The sequence below is a fragment of the Ceratosolen solmsi genome, unplaced genomic scaffold, assembly GCF_000503995.2.
Source record: "Ceratosolen solmsi marchali unplaced genomic scaffold, CerSol_1.0 scaffold6, whole genome shotgun sequence".
NCBI lineage: Eukaryota > Metazoa > Arthropoda > Insecta > Hymenoptera > Agaonidae > Ceratosolen > Ceratosolen solmsi.
Genome location: NW_011948414.1, coordinates 2090739 through 2102751, shown reverse-complemented (window position 1 = coordinate 2102751; position 12013 = coordinate 2090739). Strand labels below are relative to the sequence as shown.

Genomic DNA, 12013 nt, shown 5'->3' with positions numbered 1-12013 from the left:
AAAATATCGATGAATAATACTTTTTTATTATTAATTTGTAATTTACTCATTTCAAGATTGACTAAATTTATCGACAACCTTGATTATCTAAAAGATTTTCATATATATATATATATATATATATATATAATATTTTTTAAATCATTTATTAACGTATTTTTAAATATTTTTCGTATTATCCTTGAATTTCTCATAATTCTATTTTATTATTGCAGCTGAATGCGGAGATTATGTTATCGAAGACTACCCGGATCATACGTACTTGTCAACTTACAAATTTGTGCCTCATCAGGATAATGAACTTGAACGACGGATAATGGAAAATCACAAAAAACACGCGTAAGTTATTTTGCTATATAAGCAGTGGCTATATAATTTTTAAGGATCAGGTGTCTCTATGTTATTAAATATTAATGTAATAATACCATTCATTTGTAAGTTATGATTGAAAATACTTGTAAAATGGCAAAAAGAAATCTATCAAACTAATTGTTTAGCATTGTATGTTATAATTTATGTTTTAAAGAAAACTTTTTCTTGTGTAGCATATTTCTTAGATGACAGAATATATTCATAAAATTTCAAATTAGAAATACAATGATTTAATATTATTGTCCTTGTAATAAATACATCAAGCTCTTATCTATTTATGGTTGTTAAAGATTACAATTACTTTTACACTTATTTGAAATGGCTAATAAATTTTTATTTTGTATTAGGGGTCAATCTCCAGCTGAGGCGGATCTAAATCTATTGGAAACTGCTCGACGTTGTGAATTGTACGGAATAAAGATGCATCCTGCGAAGGTAAACTTTCATAACTTTAAAGTTGTTACTATTGTTAAAATTTGATTATATATTTTTATCAATAAATCATTGTAAATTTTTTTCATTCTTTTAACAACTTTTTATTATTATGTAAATTTTCAAAGCTTGTAAATTAGTATGGAAAATTTAAGTTAATGTAGAAAATTTTATTTTATCAATTATTACCTTAATATATACTTTAATGAAGATTTCATAAATAATTAAGAAAATAATTATTTATTTCTTGATTGTTGTAGGATCACGAAGCTGTATCATTGAATTTGGCTGTAGCACATATGGGAATTATAGTCTTTCAGCACTATACGAAAATTAATACGTTTAGTTGGGCAAAAATAAGAAAAATCAGCTTCAAACGAAAGAAGTTTTTAATAAAACTTCATCCAGAAGGATACGTGAGTTCTTTTAGAAGAAAAAAATATTCATATCGAAAATGAAGATAATAATAATAATTTTAATCGTGTGTAGGGGTACTATAAGGACACCGTTGAGTTTTTCTTTGAAGGTCGAAATGAGTGTAAAAATTTTTGGAAGAAATGCGTTGAGAATCATGGATTTTTCCGATGTTCAGTAGTAAAACGTGTAATGCGTCAAAAAACTCGAGTTCTTAGTCGAGGATCGTCGTTCAGGTATGTATTTTCATTAAATTAAAGTAGAAACATTATTTAGTAACCTAACTATTGATAATTAGATTATTTGAATGAAACGATAAATCATCAAATGTATACTTTAATGAAATTAGAAAATTCAGACTTCTGGCAGTGATAGATCTTGTAAAATTATTCTGATAAGTGCATATACGATAATAGGATTTATGTAATTAGTTGTTTATAAATTAAATTAAAGAGAAATTGTAAATGAATTTTAATATTAAAAATTTAAATAAACCTTGTCTCGAGGCGTGAAAAACTATATATTTCAGCATATTTTTCTAATCATGTTTTATGCATTTAATAGGTATAGCGGTAAGACACAAAAACAGATTGTGGAATTTGTACGTGACAATTACGTGAAGAGACAAACGTTTCAAAGGTAAGCTAATCGTGTTCTTTGAAAATTATATACTGTTCACATGTACTTGTGTAAATGAGTTTTTTTTTTGCTACCCGAGTGAATTGCCGTTCATTATTTGTAGTTAGTGCATGAGTACTATTGAGTATTCCCTGCTGAAAAAAAAACAACTATTTAGTATAAATATTTTCGAAAAAATTAAATAATAAACCGAGGATTTACACCACAATAGCTGGACTACACTCTTTTGTTGATTGTATCTCAATATTACGTTTTTCATAACGTCGGTTTGCACTTCTGACTTTGACGAGTTCGACGAGTTTTTTATATTTTCTTTATCTATTCTAAATATAATTCCTAATATTAATTTGATAATAAAAAACAAAAAAAAAATATTATCTTCATTTTTAAACAATGAAACTATTATAAATCATTAAATTTAAATCAATGAATTAATTGATATAAAAAAAAATTTATGGCTTATATGTTTAATTAATTATATATATCGATAGATTTAACTTATAATTTGATAAATTCAGTAGAAATCGTTAATGTGGCCATTTGCCTTTATAATAATTTTGGCTTAAAATAGCACTATAAATACATAAAATATAATATCAAGTTTTATTTTAATGAATTCGTAAACATTATACATTAAGAACTTAGTACTGCATTAAGAACTCATAGTTATGAAGATTTTTCATTTGTATTCAATTGCAAATCCATAGTGAAAACAAAGTACTTTAATAAAATTGTCACAGATATAAATTATCCTTTCATTCCATAAAATATAATAAATAAAGATGTAACGGACGGAGATTATATGTGAACCAGTCAGATATGCTAGTTATTTTATCCCATTTTTAATGTCACTGTTGCCTGCTTGGACAAGGGTGGCGGGGAGTCAGGCTCACCATCAGGCACGATTTTACCCGAATGATCATCAATGTATACCCTCCGTTAATATTTTTATATACTATATCTCATTATAATGCCAATTACATTCTTTAATATCTTTGTACGTTCATATATCGATGTGATCTTTATTTTTATTCAACATATTAGTATTACAATCAATAATGACACAACTTCAGATGTAAATTCATAATGCAATACTTTAAGCAGTTTCTTAAAGGATATAATACATATTGTAAAAAAAAAATTAAAAACTAAACGTAACATATTTCAGTTTCGTAGTAGTAGTTCGATTTTTAGATTCGAGTTATTTCTCTTGATCTTGATTGTCTCACAGTACTCATATTTAACTTCCTTATGATCTATCATATACATTTTATAATATTTACCATTTTCTCGCCTTTGTACTGTAAATTCAATTAGTATGTTGAGGATAGTATGACGATGAAATTATGAAAGGGGCATGAAGATAACTTATAATTGAATGACCAAATACTTTGTTAAGTGATGACTTTCACTAGACAAAGTGTATTATAAAGGCAATATCTTACACATTCCGTATAATTTATTAAAAATATTTAGCATTGTCAATTCATTGTTAAAGGCCGAAAAAGTTTTAACTTTTTATTAAAAAAAAAAAAAAAAAAAAAAAAAAAAAAAAAAAATGCAATATTTTGATGAGGGTAAAATCAAATAGTTTCTATTGGTTGCGATTATTTAGTCATGTTTTTAACCATCGAAAGCGATTTTCAAAAAAAAGAAGAAATAGATAATACCATTATTCAAGATTAAAAGAAAGCAGAATGGACTTGATAGTGCTAGGTCTGATGCTGAACTTGACTCTCTCTTGCTCGCAGGTCCAATTCGTTCCGGCAGAGTAGCAGTGGTAGGGCATTGCAGGGCTCGGAGGGGGGAGGCTATCGTGGAGCCACATCAAGCAGCTCCCTTTTGGGCAGCTCCAGCATCTCTGCCCACCCCCTCCTGCCCCTTGGCGATCCTGGTACGTACCACGAGCGACACCACCCATTGAACAAACACAAAACAAAAGAGAAAAATGCTTAAATCCGTACTAAATATATATATATATATATATATATATATATATATTCTCTTCTGTTCAGTAATTACTTTTTCGTTTTTATTACTTATTCGTTTTATAATTTAATACCTGTTATTTATGCCATTTTTATTTAATTTTCGTAAATTCGTGCGAAGTATCGTTTGTTATATTATATGATTATTGTAACAATATATGAGTTGAGTTTTGGTAGTATGGCTTAAGTAGTGTCGTAGAAGTCGATTGGTTTTGTTGTAAACGAAAAAACTTGTATTTACATAATACATTTTAATATTTAGACTGTCAAATTTCGGACTGTGAGAGTGACAAGACATTGCAATAAAATTTGCTAAGATATAAAATTTACGTTTTAAAAATTATTTCATAACATGTCTACTTATAGATTTATAAAATAAAATATCTAAAATATACGATTTAACGATCTCTCAAAGTCAACCTGGATTACCATTGACGCAGTACAGGTATGCAATTATTAAACGTTGAAACGAATTTTTGAGCATCGATTTATTGTAAAAGATTTATCAAAAATCCAGTTATTATAAAACTGCTGATAACAACAAAAATAATAACGTTGAAAAAAATAATAGCAATAATAATAATAATAATGATTGCTATAATTATATCAGTATCAAGATCAAAAACAAAAATAAATAAATTAGTTAATTAATAAATAATAATAATAAATAATAAATAATAAATAATAAATAATAATAATAAATAATAAATAATAATAATAAATAATAAATAATAATAATAATAACATTAATAATAATAATAATAATAATAATAATAATAATAATAATAATAAATAATAATAATCGTAATTTATAGCAAAGATTTTTAATCGCAAAAGCATTTGATTAATATATCGTTTATAATTTGTAGCCCTGGAAACACCGGCTCTATCTCTGTCATGCGGCTCGATGACACTGGATTCTCCGACGACTGTGACGAGTGTCTCGATGGGCGGAGCGAGTCACCGTCGCGAAGACACAGCTACGTCCTATCGGACGCTCACCTCTATCGACGTCCATTCTCCGGCCACACCATACAGCCAGGGCCAAGTACCATTGCATGCTACCAATCAACAACACCAGCATCAGCATCAGCATCAGCAGCCAGCCAGGATTTCATCAACAGGTCGTATCAGCCCCTCTAACAGCAGTCCCACTGAATTCCCAGCGCCACGACCACTGCCCAGATATTCCTGGCAGCGCTCGGCAAGTTGTCGAGATCTCTATGCGACGAGTTTCGAGGATTCGGGCAAAGCGCGTACGTCGTCGGAAAAAGTAAAGGACTCGAATTTGAATCTCGGAGATTTCCAGTTGCCGTCGCAAGCGGAGCTCGAAAATCCGGTAACGCGCTACGACGAGATCAATCGTTCGTACAGCGCGGCGAGCTCGAAGCTCCCGTCGTTGGACCGCGACTCCGTGCCCGACAAGATCTACAGCAGCTCTTATCCGGGCACGTCGTCGCTGTCCACCGAGTCGGGGCACGAGGGATCGGCACACGCTGGCGATCTCTCGCACGACGATTTGTCGCATGATTCGTATGAGCTACTGGAACGCGAGAACGAGTTCGAATACCCGGAGTCGTATTCAAGTCCGCAAGACGAGAACGAACAAATTTCTGATCAAAGTGACGAAGGAGTTGAGCCGGAAATATTTCAAATGGATTCTGAGACCGACTCCTTCGTCAAGCACAGATCGATTCGTTCAATGGACAAAAAATTGTTTAAGAGCGTGCTAGCTGATATCAGGAACTCGAAGAGTGCAAAATCAGTTGATCGGTACTCAGCTATAGCGGCCCCGCGCGCCGAGAGTGAATTTGTCGTTACCGAATCGCGTATACAGAGATCGAATACAGAAATTGAACGAAAATTTGAAACCCGGCATTCCAATTCCATTGAGCAGCAGAGTAAGAAACTTAATCATCAAGATTCTAATAAACTAGACCCAGTAGTATTACAGGTACAGAAACAAAAAATGACGGTTTTAAACGAACTTAAGAGTCTTCGTCCGAAATATAAAATCACGCATGTAGACTCAGAGGTTTTGCGGGATGAAGGTATTATGAGGCCAAAATCGCGAATAGATGACGACCTTAGTCCATCTGACACGAATAGGGTTGTGTTTATCGGTAGGCAGACACGGGCGCGAAGCATCGCTAGTTTGGATGATAACCAATCGCCACGGGCTTACGTGGAGACAGGTAGTTTAGGTAGGGCACAGAGAGCTCGTGAAAAGAAAGTTAAAGAGGCAGAATTGAAAGTTGAAAAAATGTTATCGAAAATGCAGGAAAAAGAGCGTAAGCGTTTAGAGCGTGAAAATTCGCGTGAAATTAGAAAAATGGAAAAGCTCGATTCGCGTGATCGTAAATCAATTGAAAGGGCAGATTCACGCGACCGACGAAACACGGAAAGAAATGATTTCAAAGAAACCAGAAGAAATGCAGAATTACGTAGAAGTATGGAACGACTTGATGCACGCGAGCGAAGCTTTGAGCGTATTGATTATGAACGAAATAGATATTCCAATTATCGTAATGATTTTCGTGATCATAGAAGAAAAAGTGTCGAGCAATTAGATTCTCATGAATTAAGACAAAGTTTGGAAAATCTTGACGGTAGAAGTTGTAGGAACTATCGTCAACGGGAATTACGCGACAGAAGAGAAAGAAGCATTGAACGATTGGATGCAAGATATTTTGACGAGGTTCGTGCAAATCGAAGTCCTTCATCAGAATATGATCAAAGATATTTTGATCAACGAGAATGTGGATTAAGTAAAAATTCTTTGGGTAAAGTTAGAAATAAAAGTGCTGATAGAATCGATAAAGACAGATCTATTTTTGACTTTGATCCTCAAGCAATTGAAAGATTTAGTTCATTTGAACGTTATGAGTTTAATAAAAGAGATAAAAGATCTGATAAACGAAGTGGTGATCGAAGAAGTGTAGATAAAGTAGACTCTAAAGACTCACACGATAGTCGAAGAAATTTTGATTATGCTAATTCTAAAGAAAGAAAAAGTTGCGAAAGCTTAGACTACGGAAATTATTCTGTAAAAAATTATGAAGATATTAAAAGACATGATGATGAAGAAAATATCAAGCCTAAAGAAAGAGACGATTGGAGAAGCTTAGAGAAGGCAAGAAAAGATGAAGAACGTAGAGAAAAAGAACGCCTAGGGAGATTGAATATAGAATCGAAAAGCGATTCAACAATTGAAGTGTCAGATCAGAAAGAAAATGTTATATCTAAAGCTGTATTCGCTGAATATGATCCTAAAGTAGTTGGTGGCGTTGTTTTAGGATTCTCTGATGAATCTGACGCACTAAGTCACATACCGATCGAAAGAACAAAAAGCGATCCTAATCCAGCGAGGCCAAGGCTTGGATCGAATAATAAACGGCACGTGTTAATGCATCAAAAATCAATTGACTTAACGCCCGCTGATTCTGGTGACGAAGATGCGTTTATCGATGGTATTCAAACTCGAAAATCAAATACAGATATCCCCTATACCTTACATAAACGTCATATTATGAATGGTACAGCATCAGATGAGAAAACAGACTCAGATAATACTCAATTTGGAAAACCCCTTACGAAAATCCTTGCCAAAGATTTGCCAAAATTACCTTTAAATTCTGTCACGGATACGTCTTTCGTTGATTTAACAAAATTAATATCTCCAGATAATCCGAGTACACTTGCAGCATCACCAGAAAAGCTAGGCGGTATACTTGTTAGTCCTGATAAGTCAAAAATAATATTAAGCCCATCTGATAAATCTAAGAGCATCTTAACTGCTAAATTATCGCCCAAACTTTCACCAGATCGAAGTCCAAAATTAAGTCCTATCAACCAACCAAAGGATAATCTATCTCTAAAATCTAGCTCATTTGATAAAATTAAGAGTGATTCTAACGCTGTAGGAATAGTTGGTTATAAAACGTTGAGCTTAGATAAAAAGCATATAAAATATTCTTCCACTGATCCAAGCATCACCTTTAATTCGACTCTTGAGAAAAGATCACCTAAACACCTTTCACCTACAGATACAACGGTAACAATTATTTCTGCACATGAAAAAAAACGTTCTCCGGATTCCAATTCGAGGAGTCCAAATATATCAGAAAGGTCTAAATTCAACTTTGCAGAAGTTGTTGAAATGGAAATCAAACAAAAGATTGAACGTAGAGAGCAAAGGAAGGAAAATAAACCAATTTCAGATAATAATATGGAGCAAGATAGTATTGAAAATATGCCCCTTCCTGATATTCCCGATAATGAAAAATCCAAGCCAATTTTTATTAAGAAACCACCTATACCAGAAAAACCGCAAAACGTTCGTCAAAAATCTGGCCAACTTCCGAGACAAGATTGTCCTCGAGATGATATATACGAAAGCGATGGAAAATTATCTGGCTTAGCATCTCCAAAACCTTCTCTTTCTCCCAAGAAAAATAAGACTAAAATATTTGAAAAGCCAAGCATACCAGAAAAAACAAAACAAATTCTTGATAAAATAGAGTCAAAATTTGTCGATTCTGCTAGACAAACTTGTGCTAAAATATCACGATCGAAAATTATTGATACCGGGTGCGATGATTTTGTTGAACCTGTTGCGGATTTGCCACTTGACGAAGTACCTTTAAAACCCACATTAGAATTAGATAGTCTTAAAGTTCCGGAATTTACTCCATTTATGTTTAGACCCCATGGCGAGCCTTTACGATCAAAGTCGCTATCATTAGCTGAGGAAAAAGCACCTATAGATACTCTCCTGTCTCCAGATAGAGAAAATATAAGTTTTACACAAGATGTTTCTCCTAAACGAATTAAAAAGAAAAAATCAGATCCAGTTAAAAAAGATTTCTTAAAACAATCTAAGTCACTTGAAGGTGATAAGCCTCCTTTAAAAAAAAATGGTACAAAAGAAATAAAAACTTCTCCTTCGAGTTCCAGAATAGATAAGTCAAAACTGAAACTTGGCGAAATGCCTCAAGAAATTATTATCATTGATTCAATAGACGTCGCACCCGAGGTTAGTATCATTCAAAAAGGAAGATCAAAATCAATAAGTAGATTTTCCGATCGGTCATTTTCCTCGTCAAAAGAGGATGATATGAAGAAGCCGCGTGCCAAATCCGCATCCGTTGACGACGAACTAATAAAAATGATTAATACGTTAAGGAATGAAAAAACTAGACCTAAATCATTGGGTATTTCTAAAAGCTTAGGTAGTACAGAAAGAAAAGACTCAATAGATAAAATCTCCCCTAAAAGATCCGTAAGTATTAAGACCAATAAGTCTGAATTATGGAAATTACCGCAGAAAATTTCTCCCAAAGTATCTCCAAAGGTTTCGCCAAAAGTATCACCAAAGGTTTCGCCAAAAGTTTCTCCAAAAGTATCGCCAAAAGTTTCGCCAAAAGTGTCACCAAAGGTATCGCCTAAAATATCACCGAAAATATCACCAAAAACTTCTCCAAAAATTTCTCCAAAATCGTCTCCGAAGAAACAAATTTTTGAAATAAAAACTAATAATCTCGATCAACAATGCCAAGATATTATAATTGTGAAAAAAGATAATATAATTACATCAAAACAAAATGAATCTATACAATTGCAAAATTCCGATGACAAAAACGTTGCTCTTAATCAAATATCCGATGTTATGAAAACTGATCAAGAACAGAAGACTGTTGAAGCAAATAAATCACTTAGTGAGCTAAAAAAAGAATCAAAGAAATCTCCAGTAGTACTTCGTAAGCAAGGCCAGAGTCCCATTTTATTTGCTCGAGCTCGCCTTGGACTTTCCGAGGGAAGCGGCATTGGTACTTTACAACGTCAAGGCGCTACGCAGTCACCTACATCTCAAAGGCGTGCTAAATCATTAGATGCGCCAGTTATATCCGTTCATCGGCTACCCTCGGCTAACGCTTTCTCAAGCAAAGATGATACTGTTGACGTAAGCGAAGCAATAGAGGATCAAGAAATTTCCAAAGAACCGCAAGTATCAGAGAAATATCAGATACATAAGCAACAGTCAATACAATTCGAAAATATTAAGAAGTATAAATTTAGAAGTACCGATCTCGCGAGAAATTCAGAAACTTTAACCTCTTTACAATTAAATACTAAAATAGACGATCAGCAACCGAAATCTGAATTAAAGGAAAATGCATCTATCGACCCATATTCACATTCAATGCTAGATAATTTAAGCGTAGAAAAAAAATTGGCCAAAGCTAATACTAATGAATCACAATCAATTCAAACAAACGACGAATTGCCTATGGAAATTAATGGTGGAAGCTTAGAATCCAATATCGATTGTAAACAAATAATTGGTAAATTGAAGTTTTCACTTAAAAAAATTCAATCTGATAAAAAAATGAGTGAAGTTGTAAAGAAATTTGTTGCGTCGGAAAAGGAAAAAGAAAAAGAAAAAGAAAAAGAAAAAGAAAAAGAAAAAGAAAAGGAAAAGGAAAAGGAAAAAGAACAAGAAAAGGAAAAAGAAGAGGAAAAAGGAAAAGAACAAGAAAATAATAAAGAGAAAAAAGTGGAACAATTACATAAGAAACTTGAAGATGGAGAAGAGGAAAAAGGGAATGATCTGACAATAGGAAATAAACAAGATAAAGAGATGAAGCAAAAACAAAAGAATAAGCAGGAAAACGAGTATAAACGCGAAAAAGAAGCTAGTCAGGAGAAAGAGAATAAGCAAGATAATAAGAGAAAGGAAGAAGAAGAAAAAGGGCAAGAGGTGAGAAGAGATAATACAATAGAAATAGAGAAAAAACAAAACAAAGAGGAAGGAAGAGACAGTGCAAAGGAAAAACGTAAGGAGGTAAAAGAAAGAGATAATACAAAAGAAAAAGAAATAGAGCAAGTGGATACAAGCGAATATTGTCCAATTACGAAAGCAAAAATTAATGAAGGGGAAAGACTAAAAGATAGAGCGAGCAATAATGTTAGTGTAGATAATAATCAAGATAATAATGGCACTTTACAGAAGAGACATATAGAGAAATTTTTAGATAAAAGACCAAAAGATTTTGGTGATAATTTACCAAATGTTACCATAAGTGGTATTAAAAATCAAGTTCAAGGTAATAATAAAAATAAAGAAGGAACGATAGAACCAGACTTCAGCGACTTTCCTCCAGACGGCCCAGATATGGCTAAGTCGCCGATTCAAATATCTATTGAAGAATGCTCGGATGACGATGTCGATTATAGTGATATTGATAAACATTACGATGGAATAGATCCAGAAACCTATGAGATAGAACCTCGGGAGAAGAGGAGATTAGATTCCGGAGATACAAGCGAAGATACCTTAAATGCTTTAGATACGCAAATACAGATGCAAGCAATTGATAGTGAGTTGAGTTCACCAGATTATGGTGTAGAGAAAGTCGATGAAAAGACTTTGGTGGAAGTTGAATTGACTCCAGAATATTTAGAAATGCGAAAAGATGATTGTGAGTGTGCCGAGGAACTTCCAGAGGATGAACCAGTGAAAAAATTTGGTGATTTAGATGAAAATAGATTGAGTGTTGATAAAAAAGGTAAACTGAGTACAGAACGATCTAGAAGTGAAGAAACAAGTACGTGGACGCCTGATCGTGAGGATCCTGATTCGAGTTCATGTTCGATAGCCCGACCACTTGGAATAGGCCAAGGTCAACCCATTGTTGATCGTCATGAAATTGACATGATAAGAGAATCGCGTAAAAACGCTTCATTAGAGGATGAAAGTAGCAGTAGTTCCGTATATCCAGGGTCGCACAGGCTCGAAGTTAGTACAACATGGAAGCCTTTTCCATTGGAAAGTTCAGGAAGCTCGAGTTTAGAAGAAGGGTGGATGTCGCATGATGATAATCAACTTCAGTCGCATTCAGAAGATAGTAATGGGCCAAATGAAGATAGCTTTCAAGGTGAACTTGTAGATATGCCTGGAGATTTTGGTTATCCAATAAATCCGGAGATACTTGCAAACTATGGAGTATTTTCTTTATCGAGAACGCTTTCACGAATATCCGAACGATCAACAACGTCAGAACAAGATAAAAGTGACATGGATGATTCTTTTAAGCCAAGTTCAAGATCACCTAGTTTTGACGACGAGTCTTTAATTTCTAGTGACCATCAACCATCTTTATCTTCCG

The 12013-nt window shown here is 33.4% G+C and overlaps 1 protein-coding gene across 1 annotated transcript in view; it reads left to right on the top strand.

Moving 5' to 3' along the window:
- The window catches only part of LOC105368349 (uncharacterized), a 38665-nt gene that overhangs the window by 24750 nt on the left and 1902 nt on the right, over positions 1-12013 (top strand). The window contains exons 5-12 of the mRNA XM_011507352.1: positions 216-339; positions 720-807; positions 1065-1220; positions 1294-1454; positions 1783-1857; positions 3609-3751; positions 4715-10236; positions 10357-12013. The exon at positions 10357-12013 is cut by the window's right edge and continues 1902 nt beyond it. Coding sequence (XP_011505654.1) covers positions 216-339; positions 720-807; positions 1065-1220; positions 1294-1454; positions 1783-1857; positions 3609-3751; positions 4715-10236; positions 10357-12013 — 7926 coding nt within the window. The remainder of the gene's footprint in view (positions 1-215; positions 340-719; positions 808-1064; positions 1221-1293; positions 1455-1782; positions 1858-3608; positions 3752-4714; positions 10237-10356) is intronic.